The sequence below is a fragment of the Hypomesus nipponensis genome, chromosome 15 (genome assembly GCF_054491055.1).
Source record: "Hypomesus nipponensis isolate SF chromosome 15, ASM5449105v1, whole genome shotgun sequence".
Taxonomy (NCBI): Eukaryota; Metazoa; Chordata; class Actinopteri; order Osmeriformes; family Osmeridae; genus Hypomesus; species Hypomesus nipponensis.
In genome coordinates this window covers 8,194,457-8,221,574 of record NC_140375.1, presented here as the reverse complement: position 1 = coordinate 8,221,574, position 27,118 = coordinate 8,194,457, and the positions used below count along the sequence as shown (strand labels likewise).

General features: G+C 47.9%; 6 protein-coding genes across 7 annotated transcripts; 4 read left to right on the top strand and 2 right to left on the bottom strand.

Moving 5' to 3' along the window:
• Positions 1-2: 2 nt before the first annotated feature.
• On the bottom strand, positions 3-5,934 carry LOC146257305 (complement factor B). The gene is made up of 18 exons (XM_084674181.1): positions 5,799-5,934; positions 5,343-5,603; positions 5,057-5,242; positions 4,549-4,722; positions 4,185-4,292; positions 3,923-4,053; positions 3,587-3,725; positions 3,342-3,479; positions 2,977-3,081; positions 2,668-2,805; positions 2,001-2,095; positions 1,671-1,797; positions 1,405-1,552; positions 1,225-1,301; positions 1,019-1,107; positions 754-886; positions 615-664; positions 3-421 (listed from the first exon to the last, which is right to left on the bottom strand). Exons 1-18 carry the CDS (start codon positions 5,932-5,934, stop codon positions 272-274), a joined length of 2,385 nt encoding a protein of 794 aa, XP_084530307.1. The 3' UTR covers positions 3-271.
• Positions 5,935-6,904: 970 nt separating this feature from the next.
• On the top strand, positions 6,905-11,304 carry mfrp (membrane frizzled-related protein). The gene is made up of 13 exons (XM_084675140.1): positions 6,905-7,035; positions 7,200-7,305; positions 7,521-7,652; positions 7,810-7,971; positions 8,044-8,260; positions 8,489-8,619; positions 8,739-8,864; positions 9,017-9,093; positions 9,189-9,337; positions 9,501-9,631; positions 9,716-9,850; positions 10,028-10,155; positions 10,331-11,304. Exons 1-13 carry the CDS (start codon positions 6,979-6,981, stop codon positions 10,553-10,555), a joined length of 1,776 nt encoding a protein of 591 aa, XP_084531266.1. The 5' UTR covers positions 6,905-6,978; the 3' UTR covers positions 10,556-11,304.
• Positions 11,305-11,333: 29 nt separating this feature from the next.
• nudt8 (nudix hydrolase 8) lies at positions 11,334-14,827 on the bottom strand. Of its 2 annotated transcripts, none has more exons than XM_084675144.1 (5): positions 14,739-14,827; positions 12,918-13,787; positions 12,658-12,790; positions 12,407-12,484; positions 11,334-12,032 (listed from the first exon to the last, which is right to left on the bottom strand). In XM_084675144.1, the coding sequence occupies exons 2-5, from the start codon at positions 13,784-13,786 to the stop codon at positions 11,847-11,849; spliced, it is 1,266 nt and encodes a 421-aa protein (XP_084531270.1). In that variant the 5' UTR covers position 13,787; positions 14,739-14,827; the 3' UTR covers positions 11,334-11,846. The 2 variants fall into 2 exon arrangements, with proteins under 2 accessions (XP_084531270.1, XP_084531267.1); XM_084675141.1 differs by lacking the exon at positions 14,739-14,827 and adding an exon at positions 13,935-14,503.
• Positions 14,828-15,297: 470 nt separating this feature from the next.
• ftr86 (finTRIM family, member 86) lies at positions 15,298-19,339 on the top strand. The gene is made up of 10 exons (XM_084674615.1): positions 15,298-15,897; positions 16,261-16,356; positions 16,508-16,741; positions 16,897-17,056; positions 17,201-17,299; positions 17,525-17,575; positions 17,698-17,760; positions 17,895-17,960; positions 18,269-18,471; positions 18,652-19,339. Exons 1-10 carry the CDS (start codon positions 15,367-15,369, stop codon positions 18,985-18,987), a joined length of 1,839 nt encoding a protein of 612 aa, XP_084530741.1. The 5' UTR covers positions 15,298-15,366; the 3' UTR covers positions 18,988-19,339.
• Positions 19,340-20,478: 1,139 nt separating this feature from the next.
• cbln20 (cerebellin 20) lies at positions 20,479-22,426 on the top strand. Its single transcript, XM_084674873.1, has 4 exons — positions 20,479-20,563; positions 20,838-20,942; positions 21,206-21,346; positions 21,562-22,426. The coding sequence occupies exons 1-4, from the start codon at positions 20,557-20,559 to the stop codon at positions 21,987-21,989; spliced, it is 681 nt and encodes a 226-aa protein (XP_084530999.1). The 5' UTR covers positions 20,479-20,556; the 3' UTR covers positions 21,990-22,426.
• A 1,990-nt stretch (positions 22,427-24,416) lies between these two features.
• cbln18 (cerebellin 18) lies at positions 24,417-26,423 on the top strand. Its single transcript, XM_084674874.1, has 5 exons — positions 24,417-24,483; positions 24,960-25,062; positions 25,327-25,506; positions 25,617-25,748; positions 25,864-26,423. Exons 2-5 carry the CDS (start codon positions 24,963-24,965, stop codon positions 26,169-26,171), a joined length of 720 nt encoding a protein of 239 aa, XP_084531000.1. The 5' UTR covers positions 24,417-24,483; positions 24,960-24,962; the 3' UTR covers positions 26,172-26,423.
• The last annotated feature ends 695 nt before the right edge of the window (positions 26,424-27,118 follow it).

Sequence of the window (27,118 nt, the reverse complement as noted above, 5' to 3'; positions counted from 1 at the left end):
CATACGCCTGAAGCTTTTATTGTTTATATGAAGATGCTGTACATGACATTTAAAATACACAAGAGTTATAGAGAGTAGAATGTTCAGCTAGCAGGCCATTGAATATAAACTAGCACACCTTTTCATGGGGACTGGTAAGGTGCAGGGCAGAGTGTGCAAGTATGCATTTAAAGCATTTGATTAAGTGGAAACTTGGAAGTAAGTGTCGAAGTGTCCACATCCTCGGAAACATGATACAAAAATCATGTCAGGATGTGATGTCATCATGCACTCATTCATCCGGAAGGAAGTCCAATTTTGTCCCCAGGTACTGCTGCAACCATGGCATCAGCTTGAAGATGTTGATGTGGAAATCTCGAGCGTGCTCCTTATCGCTTGGCTTCTTGTTTAAGTCCACCGTGCCCCAGCTCACCACCCCCACCTACAGGACAGCCGGGGAAAACACAGCTGGGATCACTGCTTTGCCACAAGGTTACTAAGTGGTGTAGTATTACGTTAACAGAAAACAGGGGATTTAGGTTGCTATATGTCTAGGACTGGTTACTGGACTTAGATTAGATAGAAGGTTTTTTTTTTTCCTTAAGGGAAACTCAGAGTTGGAAGGGGGTTTTCACCTGGAAGTTCCTCATTCTTTTGGTCAAGAACAGACCACCACCAGAGTCACCTGTAACAGCGTAGGGACATCTGGTGAGATAACTTGGTGTGTGTGTGTGTGTGTGTGTGTGTGTTTACTACCTCTCTCCTGTAATGTACCTTTGGTGCTGGATGCATCCATCTGTGATGGGGTTCCTCCAGTACACAGGAACCTGTCAGGAACGTACTCATCCAGAGTTACAGTTGTGTTCTGGGTCAGGGTCCTCTCTGCATGCTTCATGCAGTCAGGCCTCTGGAGGGTTACACACACACACACAAACACACACAGATACACAGAGACAGACAAAGAATACAATAACACATTATGTGAGATATTGAGAAGGTGAATTTACTGACTGGAATATGTGCGTCTGTCTTCACTTACCCTACTACCAGTGTGGATGTGTGTTTGTTTGCGGGTTTCCTTGTGGATGAAGTAGGCTCTGGTCATCTCTGTGGGGAATAAGGCATTCCCTGAAACACACGCACATACATGCAGAACAATGAATACACCGTGCAATAGAGCTATGATTACATGGGTCCGAGAATGATGTGGAATTTGATGTCATAGGTTAAGAGGTTATGTCTTACAGTGCTGTTTACAGGTGGAATTATGCCCCATCTTCATTGCATGGCTGGCTGGCTTAGTGCACGGCAAACAGATAGGCCTGTCGAACATGCACATACACACACACACACACACACACACATGCATTTACTAATAGCAATGTTGAGAGATTATAAATGCAAATTTGTTCAATGAGTCCCCACCTGGCTTTCTGAGAGATAGGGATGCTCTTCTGCAGCTTCACCAGAGCAATGTCATAGTCGTAGAACTCCTTTACGTTCTTGTGTTTGAGACCCATCACGTCATACAGAGGATGCAGAAACAGGTTGCCAGCCGATACTGAACCTCCCCCTGGTGGACACACACAGCAACTACAGTGTTCGCATCCACTCAGCACCAGTTCAAATGGTGCACTCGAAAAACATATTTGGTTGCAAGACGACAATAACACAGACACGAGGGGACTGACCGTATTCAATAGTGGTCTTCGGTTCCTCCAACCCCTTGCGGCCAGCGTTGGAGAAGCAGTGAGCGGCCGTCAGAACCCAGTCTTCGCTTATGATAGTGCCCTGGCACTTCTCATTTCTAGACCCGGTCTGGAGATGAACCACACAGAGGAAGGGCCCAGAGACCAGGGTTTATAGAGCAAATGTGTTATGAATAGCATATTGTCATCGGAGAGGTGTCTGGGTTTATTATTATGTATTCATCAATCTATCCTTCCATCTATTAACATCTCCAGCCATCCAGCCATCAATCCATCCATCCATTCAACTCTGGTATTGAATTATATTTGCACCGTGATGATGTTGACATGCCAGGGACTGGTGTGAGCTTTACTGCCGCTGGAGACATCCTCTTGTGCAATACCACACATGATCACACTCTCATCACCTGTATACACACACACACAACACAGAGATTCATTATTATTGGGATGAACAGACAGACAGACAGACAGACAGACAGACAGACAGACAGACAGACAGACAGATAGACAGACAGATAGATAGATAGATAGATAGATAGATAGATAGATAGATAGATAGATAGACAGACAGACAGACAGACAGACAGACAGACAGACAGACAGACAGATAGATCGATAGATCGATAGATCGATAGACAGACAGACAGACAGACAGACAGACAGATAGACAGACAGACAGACAGACAGACAGACAGACAGATAGATAGATAGATAGATAGATAGATAGATAGATAGACAGACAGACAGACAGACAGACAGACAGACAGACAGACAGACAGACAGACAGACAGACAGACAGACAGACAGACAGACAGACAGACAGACAGACAGACAGACAGACAGACAGACAGACAGACAGACAGATAGATAGATAGATCGATAGATAAATAGACAGATAGACAGACAGACAGACAGACAGACAGACAGACAGACAGACAGACAGACAGATAGATAGACAGACAGATAGATAGCCTACTGATCATGGTGTTGAAGACCTCTCCCAGAGTCTTAGCTTCTCTCAGGATGAACAAATGAGGATCATCTCTCTTGTTGGAGGCGATGTCATTCAGCTCCTTTTTATTCACTTTGTCTCCCAATCCAAACACATACACATCTATAGGGAACAAGCACACACATTATACAAAGAAAAATGGTAAAAGAGTAAAATAATTTGAGAAAGAAAGACAGTATCTTAGATTATCATTGTTCTGTAAACTGTGTATATGTGTATGTGTGAGCCAGGTTTGCAGTGTATTGTGAGATAACTCCTGCAGCAGTGTCAGACCTAGCAGGTCCTCGTGGGAGTGTTCCTGGGACGTGGGACTGTACCCCAGGAGAACCCGGATCCGGGCCAGCATCGCCAGCGCACTGGAGCCTGTGTTAGAGAACCCTGTAGAACAAGGAGCCTGTGTTAGAGAACCCTGTAGAACAAGGAGCCTGTGTTAGAGAACCCTGTAGAACAAGGAGCCTGTGTTAGAGAACCCTGTAGAACAAGGAGCCTGTGTTAGAGAACCCTGTAGAACAAGGAGCCTGTGTTAGAGAACCCTGTAGAACAAGGAGCCTGTGTTAGAGAACCCTGTAGAACAATAATGGCTGTCTACCTTACCTACCATCTGTTTACCTGACCTACCTTCTTTATATCTGACCTACCGTCTGTCTCAATGAGGATGACATTCTGCGTCTGGTTAAAGAATGCCTGTTTTTTTTCATTGTGTTTGAGAAAGGACATCTCTTCGTAGACGGTGTGTAGAGCATCATACAAGTTGGTGCCGGTCTGGCTCTTGTGACCTGGAGGGGACAAAAAAAACTGATGGATCTATGGATGGATAGATGAATGAATGAATGGGTGGATGAAAGAATGAATGTATACACAAATAACCATTTGAGTGACATACTGTTGTGGTCAAATTTCATCAGTTGTTTGATGACTTCATCAGCATTGTCACACCAGGGATCCAAGATAGAGACTATCTTTATGGCCGTGCTGGCGTATGATGTCACATGGAACCTCATCTGAACCTGATAGCTGTCCAACTACAGGACACATGTGGGAATTCAAAGGTTTCTGCAATTATTACATTCAGTAATGAAAAGTCAAAATAATGAATTAACTGAATCCAGATCACTTTGATATGTTGGAGAAAGTTAGCATACTCATCAGATTTGCATGTGTTGTGTGTGAATGTGTGCATGTGTTAAACTGAATAGAAGTTCATGGAGGTCTACTGTACCTTGCGTATGAGGGCGATGGTGGCAGTCCTGGCCTGCTCGAACTGTTGTGCGGTGATGCTGCCGGAGGTGTCCAGCAGGATGAAGATGTTTATGCGGCCATCGGCGATACGCAGCACGCGCTCAAAGGTCACTGGAACAGCGTGGAAGGCAGGGGTCATGGAGCATGTACAGAGCTTCTCACATGCACACATGCACAGACATCAACACTCACACAAACCCAAACGCAAACTCTCTGTCTTCATCTATTCTCCTCTGTTTTACCTTTCTTTTCTTTTTTTTTGAACTCTGGAGAAAGGACATCCATGACCCCGGAGAAGGATCCTGCCACGGCCTGGGCCACAGAGCTGGGAGAGTCAAAGGCAAACGGTGCTGCAACACACACACACATATATATTTTGCACAATTTGCAGTTGTAAGAAGAATCTTTGAGATTGCTCAACCCTGTTCTTAGAACGAGCCCCCCCCCCCCCCAAAAGGACAATCTCTGTAAAACTGAAGTGAAAAACATGACTGCAGAATAAGGAACCAAATACCAGTAACTGTAAACACTTAAATATGTGTATGACTCTTTTTTTGTCTCTGCTCCTTTCAGCTTGACCAGCCCTGGTGTGGTCCGCTCACTGACCCTGACATCGAGGTTCTGAGCCGCTCCATTCTCGGGCCTCCAGACAGACCCTCTCAGATGAACCCAGCAGATCCATGCCCATCTGGCAGCGGTACTGGATCTTGTCTCCCACACGGAGCCGCTCAGAGGTCCGCAGAGCGCCTGGTGGGATGCCTGGGTCTGTACAGTCATCATCTGGTGGGGAGGGATTGAGACAAGGATGAAAAGAAGAGGGGAATAGGTAGATAGAGAGTGAAAAAATACAGCAGAGCTTCATAGCCTGCTGCCATTGAAGAGGTCTGCTCTCGCCTTCTTTTGCTTGGACTTTATTACACAATTTGTACAAAGTACAAACAGCAATTTCTCCTCCCTCAAAAATAATGTCTTTAAATCAGAACATTTATTGTGCAGACGCTACCGACGCTACATTGTGAATGACAAAATCATCCGTCTGCAGTTTCTGAAAGTACAGGTAAAATCCAGGTCCCTGGTAAAGTTTAACAAGTGTTAAAGGAAGTCCCAGTCTCACCTTGCTTGCCACACAGGGGGGTGGTCCCAGTCCAGTCCCCGTCCAGGGTGCAGGTCCTCTGGGCAGAGCCTTTCATGGTGTAGCCCTCATGGCAGGAGAAGCTCTGGTTTTGTCCTGGACGCAGCCAATGGTCCCTCGGCCAGAACTCTCCGTTGTCCAACTGAACTTGGCCCGGACACAAAACATCTGGGGTGGTGGGCGGTCGTAAAAGAGTATAACAGAAGTTATTACAGATTACTTTACATAACAATGACTAGCTGCATCCTATAACATTCACCAGGCTTACCTTTACAGCTTGCTTGTGAAACCTTTCTTCCACTGGCCAGCCTCATGGAAGACCACTCTCCATCCATTCCACAGAGCCTGTAGGAGACAGGGGAGGGATACTGGCCCTGCTCACAGTGATAGGTAAGCATGCTACCAGGAACGCCAGCCTGCGTGTAGGACACGCGTCCCCCTTTGATGACCTCACTGATGGAACAGTTCTGAGGGTTCTCCATGTTGTCGTACTCGTATTCCCTCTCATCGTAGGCCTGCTGCATACACACTGTGTACACACACACAGACACACAGTAAAACATGCACCCAAACATACACATCAATGTTTCAGTGTATCCATATGGTTCTTCTTCAAAGTCCTCAGTACAACTGTATGGTGTTAGAGCTGTAGAAAAGAGGAGGGAAGAGGAGAGGACAGGAGATGGGATAAGAAGACAGGGAAAAGAAAGATCTAGTTACTCACCGAGCTGGACAGAGAGAACAGTGAGGATGAGCCACAGGATAGATACAGCCTGCATATCCAGTTGAAAGACACAAGATTGTCCCAGCAACAGTGTGTATGATACTGCAGAGCGAAGCCCACAAAAGCAAGAGTACATCACTTTTATATAAACTGTGATCTTTCAGTGACAAATGCAAGTGAAACATGGAAGTTGAGATTGAGCAATATCTTTTTTTATTGCAAAATCTACTTTTGGAATTAACGTTTTCAATTTTTTGTTCTCTATTCTGAGAACTGTTGGTATTCTCCCTGATCTCAGACTCCACTTCAGAACATCCAGAATTCATCAAGCAGGACTCCAGCGTTTTACTAATTAGGCCTTGTTACCACAAATGGCTCAATCTGTAGTCCAAATGGCTCAATCTGTAGTCCAAATGGCTCAATCTGTACTCACCAGTGCCACTGGTTTTGTGTGTACCGTGTGTGTGCCTGTTATAAAAGTTTTAAAGATTGGATTATCATTACGGGTATTAGGAAGAGTTTAGTAGGAGCCTCAACCACTCCTTCCCTTGTCCCCTGGCCCATGTCCACCTCCACCCTTCCCCCACCCACCCACCCCCCTTCCTCCCACCCCTCCTCCTCTGTCCCTGATTTCAAGGCTCAGTCCTTTGCAACCCCCTCCTAACCCCCCACTCCCTGCTCAGAGCTCAGTCCTCTCAGCTGACTTGGCTTTGTGGAATACCATGAAGGGAGTTCTAGAACCCTTTTGTAACAAATTACTCACCCTCAGCAAAACAAGACCAGCCGCCAACACGTCCACACCTTTCCTGGAGCCGTATCCTGGCAGGCTGGCTCTGGGACCACCTCTGAGCCCCGGGAGAGGAGAGGAACCAACACCAAACTCACTGCTACCCTGGACCCTCAAGTTTTGTGGAGTAAACATTGTTTTGTGGGCTTGCCCCCCATCGGCGGTCATAGAGATTGTGGTGTTCTGGGGTCTTGAAGGCCTCAGATTCTTCTCTGCTGGAGTGAGTGATCAGACTGCAGACTGAAGGATGTTGGAGCAAACCAAGGTGAGCTTCTCACCTTTCTCACGCAACAAGAAACATTCTTACATACTTTGATTGTTGTCTGCTGAGAAAAAGCTTCCAGCTGGACTCTCATGTTTTCCCGGAGACCTGAAACTGGACTATAGCCAAGAATGACAGACCAAACTGAAGTGTCCATCTACTCCCCTGAGCCACCTGACATATATAAGGTGAGACAGATACAACCTTCAAACACAGATAAAACATGACAGTACGATGAAAAACATCTTATATCTGGGATTCTAGCCGGGGCAGAAACAGTTCAAGTTTTCTTCTCATTGCTGCAAAGAGTTTTTAGAGTTTCCATGATTCTGCATGTGTTGTTCCATCCTAGAACGTATTCTCCAACCCTGCCTTTGAACTTGAGGGGGAGCGTGATGACCGAGTGGATGGGTTCAGGAACACCCCCACCCCAGAGCCAATCAAACAGCCTGCTGCCAGTGAGTCACACTGTGACCTCATCACTGTTCGACATTAAATCTAACGTTTGGTGCATTTGTATACCAAAACCATGCTTTTCCTGACACTTTCTATCTTCTCTTCTCTGCTTGTTTGTGTATGTGTGTGTGTGTTTATGTGTGTGTATGTGTGTGTGTGTTTATGTGTGTGTATGTGTGTGTGTGTTTATGTGTGTGTATGTGTGTGTGTGTCCCAGGCCAGGGTTTGTTTGGAGTGTGTGTGATGCGTCTGCGTGCTACCTGGTGCAGCTGGGGGTTGGTGGTGATGTGTGCTGCAGCTGTGCTCCTCATGGCTGCTGTGGGCCTGGCCCTGGTGCTCATCCTCACACGTGAGGCCCACACACACATGCGCACAAACATATACGTACACACACTCACACAATCAAACAAACAATCAACCTATCAATCAAAACGATCAATCAATCATCCGAACGCAATGCCGATGGTGAAGATGACAGGGAGGAGGTGTGTTCATCTGTCCTACAGAGTTGAAGGATCAGACAATAGAAGGAGGTGCCGTGCCACCCAATCCCCTGGACCAGCTGACTATGGACGGAGCACCCAGCAATCTACCCACAATGCCCAGCAACACCAGCCTTAAGGGCACAACAGTGCCGCCGATGACCAGACACCCCACACCTGAGACACGTGAGTAAAGATGCGATAGATGCTGTGCCACATGACAGACATGCGAGACAAATGGTCTCCTCTCCTCTCCAGGGTGTGGGGGGGTGTTGACAGATCCAGAAGGCAGTTTCAGCTCCCCCAACCACCCTGGGTCCTACCCTCCAGACAGTCTTTGTGTGTGGATGATCCAGGTGGCCCCTCCCTCGCTGGTCCAGATCCACGTCTCCTCTCTGACAGTGGAAGGCCCCTCCCCCTGCCTCTTCGATTGGCTGGAGGTGCAGGAAGAGACAGAGCAGAACCTGGTCACCAGGTGGGTCACATGGTCTCACAACAGGTGAGGTCATCAGAACGTAAAGAATCCTGATGATGGACAGTCGTCGTCATCCTCATTATGGTTGATCCTAGTTTGTAAAGGTCAGAGCTCTAAAGGTGAGAGCTTCTGGGATCCCCAGGTTCCTTACCTAGCCTTGACCTTTAACCTACATAGTCCCGGTGTGTAGTAAAGGTCAGAGGTCATCCGTGTGTCACTGTTCCCCAGGTTCTGTGGGAATGTGGCGCCCCCTACAGTCAACACAAACAGCAGCACGGTGTGGGTCAGCTTCCGCTCTGACGGCAGCATTGGGGGCACCGGATTCAGCGCACAATACCGCGCCATCTCACCACAGCACAGTGGGTAGAGTATGTGTGTGAATGCTATGTGTGTGCTATTTTGCTTGAAAAATGCATGCGTGTGTACGAGCCTTATTGTGTGTGTGTGGCTGCATTCATATGTGTGTGTGTGTTCTCAGAGAGCTGCTCTAGAGAGGAGTTCATGTGTGACCATGGCCGCTGTCTCCTGCCTGTGTCTGTGTGTGATGGACAGCCCAACTGTCTCGACCACACTGATGAGGCCAACTGCAGCCACAAGCACAAGGGTGAGGATGTGTGTGTGTGTGTGTGTGTGTGCATAGATGCTTTCTACAGAGATAATGCACTTGTCTGTCAGTATATACAACAGGAGAGATAGTGTGTATAAATGTGTGTGCATGTGTGTGTGTGCTCTCATTACACTCATGTGGTTGTACAGAGTGTGGGGGGCAGAAGAGTGGACCCTCCGGTACTTTATCCAGTCCAAACCACCCCAAGCCTTACCCCCATCAACAGGTAGGTGGTGCTAGTGTAACATGCCCTCAGTGCATGGGGCTTAGGGGGAACCATTACAAACACACAGTATCTTTCTCCATCTCTTTCCCTGTCAGTTGTGTACGTGGCGTATCTCTGTGGAGGAGGGTCACGTGATCAGACTGAGCTTCCGTAACTTCAGCCTGGAGACCCAGGACGTGTGTGAGTTTGACTATGTGGAGGTCCATGACAGCAGCGACACTGGAGCTGGCAGAGTGCTGGGACGGTGAGGGAACAGGCTCAGGTTGGGCACCTAAGTTCTGCAGGCTTAGGTCCTCTAAGATGGCTCAGGCTTCTGCAGTCCCAATCTCTGACCTCTCACCTGTATAACTTCCGACCTGGCTTTGGCAAACAGCCACTGAAGCCTCCCATCTCCTCCCCTCTGTCAGGTACTGTGGCACCAGCCTCCCTCCGGACCTCACCTCCTCTGGGCCCCAGATGACCGTAGTGTTTGTGGCGGACGAGGGCGTGGCCGACAGTGGCTTTAACTGCTCCTACCAGTCCATCTCCTTGTCTGAGAGTGAGTCACAGTCCACAGTACTGGTTCTTCCACAGCCTGGGGATCAAACAATAATGTAAAGGTGTGTGTGTGTGTGTGTGTCAGGGACATGTGGCCCCAGCCAGTTTGCCTGCAGCAGTGGGGAGTGTCTGCAGCAGGAGTGGCTGTGTGACGGCTGGACAGATTGTGCAGATGGAGCTGACGAGCTGGCCTGTGACAACTCCACCTACCCTCCCTTCAGTAAGTAGTACACTCCACCTACCCTCCCTTCAGTAAGTAGTACACTCCACCTACCCTCCCTTCAGTAAGTAGTACACTCCACCTACCCTCCCTTCAGTAAGTAGTACACTCCACCTACCCTCCACTCAACACACACACGCAGACACTCTTAAACACACTCCACCTTCACTTCCCAAGCCTCGTCGTGTGAGCCCATCGAGGTGGAGCTGTGTGAGGGCCTGAGCTACAACCTCACCTCCTTCCCCAACATCTGGCTCTCCATCGCCGACCAGCGAGAGGCCGCAACACTTCTGCGGCAGTACAAGGTGATACACACATACACAAATACTGTCACACAGCCATTCATAATCGTAGTGTATGGTAGTATTGTAGTGTATTGACCTCAGTGTAATACATTTATTTTGTGTGTACATATCTGTGAGTGCATGCGCGTGTGAGTGTGTATCTATGTGTGCATTTATGTATGTGTGTTCCCCTCAGGTGCTGATGGAGTTGGCTTGTTTTGAACCCCTGCGCAGGCTGGTGTGTGGGATGTTCCTTCCCCAGTGCAGCCCCCAGGGCGGGGTCTTACAGCCCTGCCGCTCTGTATGCTCCTCAGCAGAACAGCAGTGCAGCCAGGCCCTGGACCTGCTCTCCTTCAGCTGGCCCTTCAACTGCCACCTGCTCCCAGACTCACACAACCCCATGGAGTGCTCCATACCCTGAGACAGACCCCACCCTGGGGCACATCCATACCCTGAGACAGACCCCACCCTGGGGCACATCCACACCCTGAGACAGACCCCACCCTGGGGCACATCCACACCCTGAGACAGACCCCACCCTGGGGCACATCCACACCCTGAGACAGACCCCACCCTGGGGCACATCCACACCCTGAGACAGACCCCACCCTGGGGCACATCCACACCCTGAGACAGACCCCACCCTGGGGCACATCCATGTCCTGGAGCAACATTATCCTGGTATACTAGTACATGGAGACAACATCTACACAACTTCAACATGGATACACCGTTTGTACTAGCTTGGTTAAACATGGGAGTGACTTGAAGCCACATCGACATCCACTGAAAAGGAGAACATGGATATGGCAACATTTGTAAACACAGAAACTCTAGTCTTTTATGATTGCAGCATAAAACGAGCCATGTTCGTCATTTGAGAGAGCTCTTCACCGGAGCACAGGAATGAAACCCTTCCCTCATGAAGCTGAATGGACCTGAGGCCTGCAGGCTCTGAATCCCAGCTCGATGAAGCCTTCTGAAGGAACATCCACAATATTTTCAATCTCTATGTGGTCAGATGAGCTTTCTGTATCCTGTATAGAAAACTGGTGCTTAAGTGTATAGAAATAGGCTTTGTGTTAATTGGAAGGTATGCAAGTAGCAGATCAAACTCAATAGATGAATGTGTGATTAAGCAAACTATCTGGTCATCAAACCATGCTTTCATCTGAATCATAATACAAACAGAATAGACATTACCGGTTGAAATATGTCTTTATTGCGTTGATGGACAGCCCACTGACAGCAGTGTGTATGTAAGTATGGACGAGCTGAACCGAGGTGAGGTCAAGTAGGGTGACAACTGCACATAAGGTAAGTGGGAGAGAAATCAGTTTGTCTTTGACTGGGCTGTAGTGTGTATCTGTTATCCTAACAGATACATTTGTTGTTTGTACAATTGTTATACCAAACTGTGTGAAAGTGATATGGTACACTGAACCTAAGACATCCTGATTGGTCAGTTTAAGGCTCAATTCCAATTCAGTTTGAATTATATAACAGTCCATTGTTTTCCATGAATTATTTTTAAATAATTTAATTCACTTCATGCATTAGGTTTGAATCAACATTAATATTATACTGAACGGCAAATGTATCCAAACCATGATACTGCACATTCAAATAATAATTAATCCCTAAATTCTTGTACATAGTTATATGTGCTTTTATATCAAGACCTGTTCTGATTGGTCAGTGCAGACCAATGGTTATGGCGGCAGGATGAGTTTGAGGGCGTGGTCGAGGGCAACGGCGGTGAGGCCCCAGACGCGGTGCTTCCCATTACGGAACACCGGGAGCGTGTAACCGTAGCGATCCCCAGTACGGAAGTGTGTGTAGCCCCGGTTCTCTGGGCTGCAGACGTGACACACGGATAGGGTGAAGATCTCCTCCACCTAAAACATACAGAGAACACACACACTGACTTAGCATTGTCCTCTTATGACAGCCCGCCCTGATGTTGGGTATAAACATGAATCTATTTCAGGAGCTCTACCACATCTGCTCTATCCTAGAGTAGGTTGTCACTCCAAGTTGCAACAAACAGGATTCAGCTTGTCTAGATATTAGAAAAGGTTTAGGGGGTTGAATTAACACGGGACAAGAAATAGCTCTGGTTGGGCAGCCTTGTTTAAGCCTCTATATATATATTCATCTTCAGCTCACTACAATCAGCTATCATTACTCCTGTCTCGGTTGCATAGAGAATGAGTGAATGTAGGCCAAGCAGAGCTTTGGCAGTAGGTCCTCTGGAGGGAGCGAGTGGTACCTCTCCAGGGTTGGGCTTGAAAGACAAGGCCTCCAGGGGACCGAGGTTGGCCACTACAGGAGCGATCGTCATCCCTGACTGGGAACACATCAAAACAAACAACCCAAACAGGTCATTGGACAAAATGGAAATCTTAAGCAAATCTGTTGTGCTCCCTCTAAGCCTTCAGACACATTGGGGGGGGGGATGTTTGAGGTAAGGAGCCACATATTTGAACCTCTGTTGAATTGTGGGTGGGTGAGTCTACTAACCATGTCTCTGAGTGGCTGTAGCACACCCCACACACTCTCTGTTGTCACGGTAACACCAAGTTCCTCCCTCGCTTCCCTCAGTGCTGTGTCGACCACGTCCTGGTCTGACGGGTCCCCTTTGCCACCTGCAAAACTACACACACACACACACACGTAAAATTCCACCTTACCAGGCCACCATGATGTTTTATGAATGGTAATACCGGGGTTAGAAACAGCTCAATGTGGAGAAGTTATTCAGGAGACAATGTTTGGCCTACCTCACGTCTCCCTTGTGTCTGCCCTTAAGCGTGCTGGACCTGAGGGTGAACAGGAAGGCTGGCTGGCCCTCAACAGAGCACAGAGACACCAGCACAGACGCCCACTTCCCCTGGCCCCGGCCTCCCTTCCGGACCCGCTCCCTCTCATACAGACCCAGGTTAGGCCCCAGGCTCTGGCGACACCGCTCCTCGTTCTCCAGGGAGAGGCATTCCCTCAGGGCTGCCTCCTTGCGGGCAGCAGCCAGATGGAGTGCTCTGGTCTGGGGAAAGGACAGGCGGGGTGTGAGGGGGCTGGAGAGGGGCGCCCTCTGGAGCTCCATTGTCCATGGTTGAGGTACGGAGGAAACAAGCAGCGGTTTGAGGGAAGTGTGTTTGGGATAAGGACGGCTTTGAAAGGGACTGTGCGGTTTCAGTCTAATACTGGATATTACAGAGTCGGGTGTGAATGGTTGAGGACTATCGTCCGTTGGCCTTCTGTTGTAGTGAAGGCACTGGACGCCGTTTGAACAGTCAGGGTTTCGTTTTGAGTGTTCACATAGAGTTGTACCCCAGATCCCAAACTGGCAGGGCGGATCGTTAACCAAGTCCTGAGGCAGGTATGAAGAAATGGCTTCTGGAGGGAGGGGATCTGAAGGTTTGGTGGTGATATGGAAACGTTCACAGTCTGAACTTGGTGAAAAAATTGTAGAATTGAGGGATGAAGTCTCCTCTCTCCTCTTCATCCGTCCATACGCCTGGCAGGTAGAGACCCCCCTCCTGGCTGTGAGAGAGGGAGCCTCAGGGGAGGCAGGGTCTCTCACCCTGAGCAGCAGAGGCCGGAGGGTCCTGAGGGGGCATGTCAAGGTCAGGATCTGAGGACTCCTGAACATTCTAGAAGAAGAAGACAATGTAGATCAATTACTAGACAATTTGTGGATCCCACATTGGGTCAAAACTATCCAGCAAACTATCCAGCAAAACAACATGACTGGAACTAGTGTATAGGAAGATGGAACTTCACACCTCGCGACTACCAACCTGCTATGGAGGCGGGTCCCAGAGGGCACTTGTTGCATGCAATGTGAAGTTCTTTCCAATCCAGTCTTTACAAATGGGCTCAGCAGACTAAGCTAACTAGCAAGTATTACAGTTCCATAATACAAGTGAAGCTAGCTAAAGTTACGAGCCAAACCGTAAGACCGTTTATTTGCCCAACTTTCATATACTATAGTATAGCAAGCTACTTTCTGTATTTGCCCCAGTTGAAGTCCAAAATCCTACCCAACGAGGTAGCAGACATCGCCTTCTAGTTGACTGTAGTGTGTATAGCTAGAAAGCTAGGTTAATGACTTGACTAAATAGTTAGCTCTAGCTAGTCCAGTATTACCAGTATTGCCGTCAAGCTGCTTATGAGATATTCGATGATCATCAAACTAATTTCAATCCATTACCTTAGCAGACAACCAATAACCGGAAAATGATAGCACTGGTCACACTGACTGATCACAAATCACGCTAGCTTACTATATCTAGCGAGCAGCTAGCCAAACGTTAGCAGGCTAAATTTGCTTCCCTTGTCCAGCTGTCAAATCCACTGTCTGAATACATTACTGTACTACAGCGTTGCTACTCTGACACAGCTAGAGCTAGCTACGCTAACGTTAGCAACTTTGACATGCAACTGGTAAGTGAAAGGACAATGACTGAAGCATGTGCTTTCTAAATCGTACTTATTGATAACAGGGAATTAAGGTTAGACTATTTAAACACAAGTAAAAACATCATGAAAATTTCACGAAAACGTGGAACACAGAGTTCCATACTGTACTGGGTGACACTCACCTTCAACATCGGTACTGCCGCCGGTAACTTGCCCCTACTGAATATGGCGCTGAACGCATCACTCTTGCCCTCACAAACGATGATGATGCCCCCTCCCTGGTAGGCTACAAACGCCCATTAACTTGAACATTTAAAAACAACAAATTTAACAACACTACTGTTTATTCCGTGATTCCACTATCCTAAATAAATTAACAACGCATTTCACACTAGCCTAGGTGAAATGCATTGATATGGTAAAACTAAGAAACGTTTGTTTTGTTATCTTTGTTTTACACTGGAAATGGGAGGTTTATTGCGCAATTACTCTTGTCATGTTATCTATCATGATGTCATCCCTGTAGAAAGAACCTAAAAGCATAAACCTGTCCATCAGCCTTCCAACTGCTCCTCCTCTATAGAGAGCCATTCCTTTCTGCAACCATGTGACATCACTCTCAGAAATATGTGGAAACTCCTCACCTGCCCTACCAGTTTGCCCAGTCCCACCCCAAGCCTAACCTGTTCAGACGACACCTTAAGTTCACTCCTGAGTTTGTCATCTCGTCTGGTACCAACAGTGAGTCTGGTTGTCTATCTGCGTCAAGGACTGTCCAGCGGGAACCCCAGCTTCTTTTACCCCAGCACCATGGCCTCTGCCTGGCCCGAGGAGATGTTTGTTTGTTCCGTCTGCCTGGAGACCCTCAAGGACCCAGCCACTCTGCCCTGTGGACACTCATACTGCCTGGCCTGCATCCACAGGCACTGGGACCGGGGAAGCACGCGAGGCCAGTACAGCTGCCCCCAGTGCAGGCAGGCCTTCAGCCCTCGGCCCTCCCTGGCCAGGAGCACCATGCTGGTGGAGGCCATTGAGAAGCTCTCAACCCAGAAAGAGAACCAGGAGAGCCCCTACCTGACCCTCTCCTCCGCCCCACCATCCATTCCCATCTATCTGGAGGTGCTCCCAAACACGGGCCCAGGCTCAGGCCCTCGACCTGCCCGCCACGGGAGCGTGTACCCCCAACTGCCCACTGTCGCCCCCAGGACCTGCCCGCAGCACCAGAGGCCCATGGAATTGTACTGCCATGACGACAAGGAGTGTGTGTGCGACGAGTGTTGGCACCGTGGACACCAGGGACATAGGGTGGTCCGGCCGGAGGAAGCAAGGCAGGAGAGACAGGTATGGGACCAGACAACTGTAGTACAAACGCCATGATGTTGTTGGAACACTATGTTGTTGTAGTCTCATAAGTAAAAATTCTTGTAGCACTGGTATAACCGCCTCAAGAATCTGACTGTACTATCCGACCCCTATTAAACTCCCTGTAACCTGCCTCACATGCCTGTGTGTAAAACTGTCTATTTATGTAATGTAAGGCTGCTTCTTGACTTGCTTATGTGACCTGTTCACATTCAGCTACTTGTAATACATGCGTATCTATGTAGAAAAACATGTGAACTATAAAATACTGTAGTTGTCACTATGTCCAGTTGAATTTCGCTCTAATTATGTGTGTGTGCGTGTGTGTGTGTGTGTTTGTAGCAAGAGCTGGCCCAGATGCAGGCAGAAACCCAGAGGAGGATGCAGGAGACAGAAATGGAGCTGAAGGAACTCCCACAGAGAGCTCGTCTCCACAAAGTAAGAAGAGCATGGTCAGATACTTGTTATCGGTTATGTCCGACTTTCTCTCTTGCTCACCCTTTCTCTCTTCCCTTCTTTTTCTCACCGTTTCTCCTACCCATCCATGACAACACCCCTCTCTTCCCACCTTCCCTCCCTCTCCCCCCAGACCTCATTCCATGCCCTCCAGACGGAGGGGGTGGATGTCTTTGCAGAGCTGCAGCAGAGTGTGGGGCAGGTGGGCACCCAGGTGTGTGAGCTCCTGAGTGCCCATGAGTCGACCCTGGGCAGCCGGTCGGAGGGGCAGATCCAGAGCCTGGAGCAGAAAGTGGCCCAGCTCCGCTGGAAGGAGCAAGAGCTGGCCAGACTGGCAGGCATGGAGGATCACATCTGCTTCCTCAAGGTAACGTGTGTGTGTGTGTGTGAATCCATTCCTGGTACATGGTCAGGATCAGAAAGCTACAGTGATTCAGGTTTAGAATAAAGGGGATGGAGAGGGATGTCTCCTCCTTCTCCTCTTCATCCTCCACCTCTTTTTATCTCCCTCCTCCTCTGCAGAACTTCCAGACCCTGGAGCCATTGGGCCCTGAGGGCCCCAGAGCAGGGTCTGTCCTGGGGGGCGAGGCAGTGGTGGAGGGGGTGCGCTCCGCCCTGACAGAGCTGAGAGAAGCGCTGCAGGACCTCTGTAAAAAAAGCCTGGCCAAGATCTTCAGAGCAGGTCCGTGCCATCAGCAACACAGCTCTGACAAAGACGCCATGTGCAGTCACGTGCACGTCTTAGCTGTTGTCTTCCAGAAGGTGGCGTCATTGTTATGTTACAGCCTTCAATGCCAATCCGTGTTGTCTCAAACCTCCTCTCTAGTGAATGATGTGTCAGTGGGTGTGTTGGCCAATGGGGAGGCTGCAGCCACAGGGAACAGGTCCTTTGTTGACAACACTGTCGCAGCTTCCCCAAACACAGGTGAACATACAGTACACACACACACGCACACACATACAAAGACTGTCAACGATGCTGTTTAACTGTATTTATCTGTCCAGACATTCCACAGTGCCTGCTTCTAAAATGAACACATGTATTGTTTAATAAAGACAGATAAATGGCCTCAAACACTGAGATGTGTGTATGTGTCTGTGTGTGTGTGGCTGTGTTCATGTAGTTACTTTTTTCCTTTTGTTTCTTTAGTCTATGAAATGACAACCGACCCCCCACCTCTCCCTCCCCCTCGACCTCAAAGTAAGATCACACACTGGTACTATAGGTTTTGTCACACAAGTCTATTCATGTTGACCTATGGTATGTATATATCAATACATGAATACATGTCTCAACATTATTCTAATGTTCTGTTATTTCAGGCACTTCAGTAGCAAAGGCAGCACTTTCCTTCTCCACCTCTCCTGCCCCTCTGCAACCTCAGGGTACATAGAACTGTTCTCATCTACATGAACCCTGCTCAGGATGACCTAACAAGCTGGGACACAGTATAAACAGTGTTACAGCATGTTCAGATGTTCGTGTATACAATCATGTATTCCCTTTTTGTGCTCTGCAGCCCCTTCTGTCTCCACAGTAGGACTGGTGAACCTGGAACCCAAGACCAGGGAAGACATGCTCAAATGTGAGTGAAATCCTCCCTCCTCTCTCTCTCTCTGTAAACATGCTGCCAAGAAATGATCTTGTACTTGTACCATGATCTTATACTTCTTGTGTATATCTATGTAAAGCACTACAGACAGTTTGATCCTTAATAGTAAATGTATTGGATGTCAGGCAGTCTAGTAGAGAGCGAAGGGGGAGTGTCTCCTCGCGTGTTCAGTCCTCTCCCTGTAGGGGGCAGTAGGTGTCCTCTTTTATCACTTGGCAACATGGCGAAACAGTTCAGCATCTGTCTTTCTCTCTCTCTCCTGCCAAACTCCCTCTCAACAGTTCGTTTTGATCCGACTTTTGACCCTAACACGGCGAATCGCCACCTGCGCCTGTCGGACGGTGATCGCAAGGTCACACTGCGGGGGGAGAAGCAGAACCATGCAGACCATCCTGACCGTTTCCTGTTCTGGAGGCAGATCCTGGGCAGAGAGGCGCTGGCAGGAAGTCCATACTACTGGGAGGTTGAGTGGACCGGTCAAAAGGTAGCATATTCTTAGAACACAGTGTTATGTTGGTCCTGGGGCAAAATGGCTTGTCTAGAGTCTACATTCATGCGGTTGACCGTTGCCTGATCTATTCTCAGTTAATTGGCTTGAGTGACATCTCTGTGATCCTCAATTTTTCACGCCCCCCACCTAACCTCCAATCCCCACCTCTTCCAGGTAACCGTGGGTGTGACCTACAGGGAGATAGACAGGAAGAACTCTGACGACAGCAGCCGGCTTGGCCACAACCTCCAGTCCTGGGCTTTGTACTGGTCGGGCTCTGGCTTTGCTCTGTGGCACGCTGGCACAGAGACCATGCTGGGTACGCCCAGGGCCCGACGGGTGGGTGTGTATCTGGACCAGCAAGAGGGCCTCCTGGCCTTCTACCGGGTCGACAACAATCAGGCCCATCTTATCCACGCCCTGCAGACCCAGTTCACTGGAGCCCTCTACCCTGGCTTTAGGTTCTGGTCTGGGGTCGGTTCTACCATCACCCTCTGCCAACTGGAGTGATGGCCGAGGGAGGTGTTCTGGTTCTTTTCTAGAACTTGTTCCATTCCGGAAGCGAGGGGACAATACGCTCATCTAGGTCTTCCTGTTGGTTTCCAGCTCTCTTTTGTGGTTAACTTTGTGGTTAGCTTCTGTCTCATGAAGCCCAGCTGAACTTTATAGGTGTTCTGAATAACATACAAGCAGAATGTAAAGTTGTTTGAGATTCACACTATTGTTGATGATTGCAGAAATAGTGACTGTAATGGATGACATAAATAAGATGTCATGATGTTTCTTGTCATCCCAATAATGCTATTGTTACAGAATATCCTTAAAACATAACTTAATAAATAGCCTGTTTACTGTGCATAAATTGGTAGTAAGTTTTTCTTTGGTGTCTTATACAATACTTGGAATCTGATCTGATAATATAATATCAGGAAACATAGTTACCATACTGTGGTCATTGACCTAGCACCTGCTTTTCTTGTCCTGGTCTGAGATAAGATCTGTCCCACAAACCAACAATGTTCAGTCCAGGCAGGTGTGACCACCCTTCCAAAAGACAGGTGTGACCCCCCCCCCCCTCCCCTCCTCTCCCAGGGCTGGGTGAGAGCATTTGTGTGGCCTCTGGTGCAAGTCAAACCCTCCGAGATGCTCTCCAGAAACAACACAACACCATGAACCTTCTCAGGAAACTGATGGTGTAGTGTTACAATCTCTGTCTTTAATCTGGGGTTAACTATCAGGGTTATTTAACCCACTGCAGTATCAGCTGAGTGGGAAGGTGATGTAGGCCTGGTTGTTGACTCATGTACTGTACTGTGTTCATGGAACACATGGTCCTACTGACTCTCTTTTTCTTGAATACACCCTGGAACCCTTGTTAGTTGTTTCCCTGTTCTTTGAATGTTATCAACCCCTACAACCTAATTTCATTCTCTTCCCATCTATCTATTCATTGAACATGTCTCTCTTCCATTTATTCTCTCTCTTGCTTCTCATCCTCATGGTTGACTGCTACAAACAGCTGACTTACACTGTATGCCTGCAGGGTTTGATATTGGAAATATTGGAAAATTGATTATCCAATACTTAGAAATCATACACATGTAGATGGGTGAATGTTTCAAGTGTCATGTGTTATCTTAAAGAGTGCAAGTAGAACAAACTAAAAGTTTGATAAGGTAACATGTTGTTGCATACACACACACACACACATTCCCGAACAGTCAATGATGGGAATTAGTTCAGTCTTGTGTATCCCAGTAATAAACAGAAACAGCTATCAGTCTTCTGATCAGGATGAGTCCCCTGCCGTACCTGATCCCTGAGCTCCCTCACACACACAATGACCATGTGCTGCCTCTGCCCCCAGACACGCAGGGATCCATGCACCGCACTCACACAATAGCTGTCCCACATACGCAGGGACAAAGCCGACCGTGGGGCCCAGTCTTCCAGGAGGAGACACAGTAGGAGGTGGGGTCTAGCCAGGGTTTATATCCTCAGCCTCTCTCCCGCCTTCAGTCTATCACTCCATCCGTCCTGCTGTCTGAGATCTTCTGCCTGCGTTCTCCCAGAGTCAACATGAAAGGTGAGACCCTGGTGACTGGTGCTGTTCTGGTCAGCTGGTCCTGAACTGGGCCACAATGGTCAGTTGGGTCTGAACTGGGTCAGTGTAGCTGAGAGATCTACTGACAGGTAGACAGAGAAATCAACTGTAAACTAGCAGAGTGAAGACGAGACTAGGATCCCAGATTGAATGACAACAATTTTAGGTGTCCAGAGTTACTTTTGATGTACTGTATATTCATGGTGTTTCTCTGTGTGATATGTAGTCCTGATATTTCTCTGTGTATTTCTTCTAGTTGTGATTTTCCTGTGTGTGTTGGGGGTTGCTTTGGCCCAGGAAAGTAAATATACCTGGAATGGCCCCTCAGATCCTAACCCAGTGGACCCGAACACAGAGAACGGTGAGTGTGTGTGACTGAAAAAGTGTGTGAATGTTTGTAAAAGTGTTGACCAAGGTGCTTAAATCATTTCAACACGTTTCTCTGTAGTACTGTGATACGGTCTCATCCTGTACTTTTGTTGATTGTTTGTTCTGCGTGCTTGTTTGTATGTATGTCTGTGCATATGTGGGTGTGCATGTGTGTGTGTATGTGTGTGTGTGTATGTGTGCATGTGTGTGTGTGTGTGCATGTGTGTGTGTGCGTGCGTGTGTGTGTTTGTCCAGTGTGCCTGACGGACCAGTCATCCTGCGGCTGCTGTCTGATGCAGAAACAGATGACCAAGATGGAGCAGTTCTTCAACATGTCCCTGAACGAGCTGGAGAAGGGCCTGGTCAAAACTCAGAACGTCCTCAACAACATCCGCGGTGAGGATGCACGAACGCACACACAGTCATACCTCACCTCTGACCCCTGATACTATGACCTGTCACCCTTACTGGCCCGACAGCTAAATTGTGTGAGCTATCATTTGGGTGTCTCACACCCCTCCTTTCTCTCTCTCTCTCTCTCTCTCTCTCTCTCTCTCTCTCTCTCTCTCTCTCTCTCTCTCTCTCTCTCTCTCTCTCTCTCCCTCCCTCAGCAAGCCGCAGTGCCTTTTCCGTGGCTCTCACCAACACCAACCGCTGTGTGGGTCCCAACGCTAACGCCGTGCCTCTCATCTACACCCACATTTTCATCAACCTGGGCAACGGCTACAACGTCAACACCGGCGTGTTCACCGTGCCTCGCTCCGGCGTCTACAGCCTGGCCCTCACGGCCTACAGCGACGCAGGAGCTGCCGGCGCCAGCCTGGCCGACTGCGTGAGCCTGAGGGTGAACGGACAGCAGGTGGCGGCGCTCAGCGAGACCAACATGCAGGACCAGGAGGACAGCGCCACGGTGGTGCTCGCCGTCCAGCTGAGCGCGGGAGACACGGTGTCCGTCAGACTGCCCGCCGGCTGCTACCTGTGTGACAACGAGAACCACTACAACACCTTCACCGGCTTCCTGCTCTACGCCACCGACTAAGAGCGCCGAGCACCCAGGGGACTTCCTGTACTACCTACATCCATCTTGGTCTCTTCTGTCCCCTGTACGGAAGCTCCGCCCAGTTCAGCATTTGCAGGAAGCTAGAGGGTCTAGGGAACTAGAACAGTTATCATCTGTATTGCTTTTTTGTGACTGTGGTGGGGGAGTCCCAGCTAAAATTCCTATGAGAGCCTCCCCACTCCCAACCCCCCCCCCCCCTCCACACACACACACACACTCCTCCAGCCCTATAGAAACTGAGATGCCCCCCTCCCCTATCCTGATTAATCACCTTGCAGAGGATCTTTGTTGAGGGAAAATCCTGTTACCTTCCCACTCAATACTGCTCTCATTTCAAATGTAACAAAACAAGTAAAATTGCATGTGTTCAAAATTTCTGAAAATAAAATTTTGATTCTTCGACAATTATTTGAGAACTGCTTGGTCTTGTTTTTGCATCTTTATTTGGTATAACATTTTCCATTAAATAAAATAGCAATCCATAATCTTGGGGATTACACTAGATAACTGTCCAGGGGTACAAGGAATAGTACAGGGAATTACATAACTACAATGTAGTTTTTTAAGACTTCTTCACATGGCCAAGCAAGTCACATGAGTCTAGATCTGTGTCAATCCGAATGGCTGGTGTACTTCTAATATGACTGATGTCTATTGTTGAACGCAACATGTATAACTCCTATAACTTTTTGATCAAATAAATACACAAACATCCAGAGGTCCCATTTTCAAAATAATGTACACATTTATTTACGTAATTTGAATAAAGTTGCAATCACAAGGCACAAATCAAGTCACGATCAAATGTACATAATCTAAGCACAGTATTACCTTTTCTTTCGGATCCATTCTATAAAGATCAACAACTGAATGTCAGAGGCTGAAACCTGCACCATTAGAAACTGATGACATCATGTCTCAGCCCCCAGACACCAGATGATACATGACAACGCTGACCCCAAACCTTCCACTCCCAGGGTCTTCCTCCTTCATGTTAATTCGTTATCAAATTATTTTGCAAATATCATGTTGATTGAACCTCTTTAAGAGTGTAACAGAATCAGTAACAATCAACCGGGACACCTTAATTTGACACCCCAGAGTCCAAAGGTGGAGGGGGGGAGGGGTGATGTCAGTCACATCGGGAGGAAACAGTAAACATATCTGATTCCAGGACGGCCCTCTGCAACCACACTCCTTCTCTGTATTTCACATTTCCAGCAGTTATCTAAGATGATTGTTGTTGCTGCGGTTGAAGTTGTCATAAAGAGACATGTGATCCAGAAAAACTGTAACAAGAAATACGATACAGTGCAACCATCTCCATCGAAAAACAAACATTGTGGACGATGTTTCCTCTATCTGACTTCCAACCTGAAGATAAAAGCCTGCCAGGAATCTGATAGTTACCAACCCGACTAGAACCAGGTCAACCACCAGGGGACCAGCCTGTCAGCCCAACCCAAACACCCTCCTGGAGACAGGAGTCAGTCAACTCTCCTAGGCTGTTCACAAACAAACTTCAGGGATTAAAAGTCAACAGAAAGCACCTATTGTCTGAATACATCTGGATTTTTGAAAAATATGCTTCAGATGGGTAAATCCCTTGGATTAAAGCATCTGCTAAATGACTAAATGTAAATCAATAAATATGTAGGTAATATTGATGGGTGTGGTGTAGATTTGAACAGACAGCTGCAGCACCCCCCAGCTTGGCCATGCCTCCTCCCCTCCTTGTTCCCACACCCACCCACACCTAGCCCCACCCCTTCCTCAGGTATGGGAACCAAACCAGGTGATGAGGGACCCCTGATTGACTGATAAACCTGTTCCACGCCAAGGACACCATTGGATCCCAGAAACTTGTCAACAATGGCCTTTATAACCATCCACTCATGTACCACCTAACCTGGCATCCATGGAAAGGATGGAAAATAGACACCACTGTCCTATTAAAACCTATTGTCCTTAACTGAACAGACAGATAGAAAGATATGAGATATATTTTTTCTTAACTTTCTTTTCATGGCCTGAGGGCATAGCAAGAAATAGGATGGTCTTGATCGCTGAACATGATCAGAGCTCTCCTTTGGGACCCTGTGTGTATCCTTGTGTGTGTGTGTGTGTGCGATATGTGTGTGTGTCTGTCTATGTATGAACAGAAGATATATGTGTGTATGTCAGCACATTTGTGTGTGTGTGTGTGCATTGGAAATTTGTGTGCATACGTTTGTGTGTGTATTTTTGTGTGTACAGGAGATGTGTGTGTTTGTGTGTGTGTGTGTGTGTACTTGAGAACATGTTCTGTGTTTCTTGGTTCAGAGGGCAGGGCTACCTGGGAAGCAGCAACACCTCCCCCAGCATAAAACTGCAGCAGACCTGACCAAGGGCTCCCAGGTCTGCTCACCTTCTCACATACACACACATACTGGGCCCTCAGCAAGCAGAAGAAGGGTTTCCCTACAGCGTTACAGTAAGTTCTGCACGATCTGTGTGACTGTATGCATCGGTATTGCTTGATGTTTAGACAGAGGCAATCAATCTTATTAGATGATGTCATGGTGAGGATTCTGGAGTGGATATCATTTTCCACAAGATGAGTAGTATTTGAGAAGTTTAATTTTAAGACTTGGACTTGAACATCATGATGAATTGTGTGCTTGTTTGAAGTTTAACATAATAATTGAGAATATTCCAATAAAGAGGTCATTAACTTCTATGGTAAACATGCCACTGTTCTAGGAATGCTTCATGACACTTTTCTAACTGAAGCAGTCTGCTCATGAAGGAACTGTGCATCAGTTTTCTGCTACTTATGTTACTTTACAGAATTACCTGTAGCTTTGCGGGTTATACTAACTAAAAAAGTGTGTCATCTAATGCATTGAGGGTTACGTGTCTATCTTTCTGTATCTGATCGTGTGTTTTTTTTGCTACATCTTGATTCAGAACATGAAGCTAGTTGAAGTGTCAGCTCTTTGCCTCTTGGGGATTCTAAGTCTCCGTGTCAGTGTGGAAGCAGGAACGTTCGACATCATGAGAGAAGCAGCGCGTAAGAGACACCCTCATCCTCTTCGGCTTCATCATCCCAAGTTCATTTGTTGACCTGGACACAAACTATCAAGTGTGACTTGTCGAACTCAACTTCCCTTCTGCCTTCTCCTTGTCCCCCTTCTCCACCCTCCCTCCACCCCTGCTCCAACCATTCATCCCACACTCCCACCACCCTCTCCCTCCGACCCCCCCTCACACCTTTTACCACTCCCCCATCTGACCCCTCTTCTACCCCCTCCCCATCTTCCCCTCCCGCCGCCAGTGGCCTACCCCGGCACCCTGCCCTGTGGGAACTGGGACTGTGACTGTGCCTTCAAGCGCCAGCGTGGCTGCTGCTGCGTGGCCAACGATATGTGCCAGCTGGAGGAGCAGACCTTCATGAGGATGGTGAACCTGTGGGAGCAGCTGAGCACTCTGGAGGGAGACCTCAGGGAGCTTACAGGTAGGACACACACCTGGCCAGGCACACACCAGTGTGCACACACTCACAGCTCCTTACTAATGAACCATACTTTATGTGTGTGTGTGTGTGTGTGTGTGTGTGTGAATCAGACAACAACAAGATAGCTTTCAGAGCGTCCATGCCGTCCAGTCCCGCATGTTTTGGACCCTACACCAGCAATGTGCCTATCCCCTACACCTCCATCTCCCTCAACGATGGACATGGATACAACCCTGCTCTGGGTAAGACACACACAAATGTATTACACACATGCAGTACACACAGACGCACATACACAAACTAACATACACACACAACCATGCCCCCCCTTCTCCCCTGACCCTCTCCTTCCTCCAGGGGTGTTCACGGCCCCCCGCACTGGCCTCTACTCCTTCGCCTTGACGGTCTACTCCAACGTGGGTGACCCCAACGCGCGGCTGTACCACCAGGTGCAGCTGAAGAAGAACGGACAGGTGGTGGCGTGTGTGTGGGAGGACAACCGCGAGGACCAGGAGGACAGCGGCACCCAGACGGTCCTGCTGTCCCTGCGTAGGGGCGACCAGGTGTACGTGGAGCTATTCGCTGGAAGAAAGCTGTGTGGGAACACAGACATGAATGGCAACTCCTTCACTGGATACCTGCTGTACCCTCTGGCTGAGGAGTAGACACATACACACACACGGATGTTGTGCGCACACACACACACACACACACACATGCGCACACACACGCACACAGACATAAACAGATAAACTTGTATTGTATGTACATGTTACACCCACATGAAAAAAGCAAATGTACCGGTATATAGATAAATGTTGTACACACACACACCAACACATTGACTCTTCAGAACCTCCCATGTTAAGAGATATTGTCTCCCTGTATGAATAAAATCAGTTTTGTTACATCCAGAATGTTTGTTCACTGGGGTTATTATTACTTCAACATTTTAGGATAAATTAGACTGATTCGGTAAATTATTGTTATGCTTATTATACCAAAGAAGACTTTTCTGGAATCAAAACTACAGCACTCTATTAGCTACTTACAGTAATTGAGAGAGGGCATTAACAACAACACAAAATGTTAACAGGACTTTGCTGGGATCACGTGTGTAAGCCAGGGGTAAGCCTTGTAAACACAGTGTCCTGTCTGTCTCCATATGGTGAGTGATGGCAGCACCTAGGGAGAGCACCGCACACACACTCCATCTGCCACGCAAACAGTCATCTGAAGTAGGACCACTGCTGGTGTCAATCACACACACACACACACACACCACACTCACTCACCCTCCAACACCTATGGGACTTAGATGCACAGACACACACAGACACACGCACACACATATACACAAACTACGATCTGAAGTCTCCAGAGTGTGAGTGTATAAACAGAGACATAGCAGTCATTCCTGCAGAGTGACCAGGGGACGTCTGAACAGGACTTCTCCAACATCATCCCAGATAGTGGAAGAGATAACTGGATCTGGAGTCGGTTGAACAGTAACTAACCATAAACATGAGAAACATGTTTACAGTAACTAACCATAAACATGATAAACATAATTACAGGAACTAACCATAACATGAGAAACATGTTTACAGTG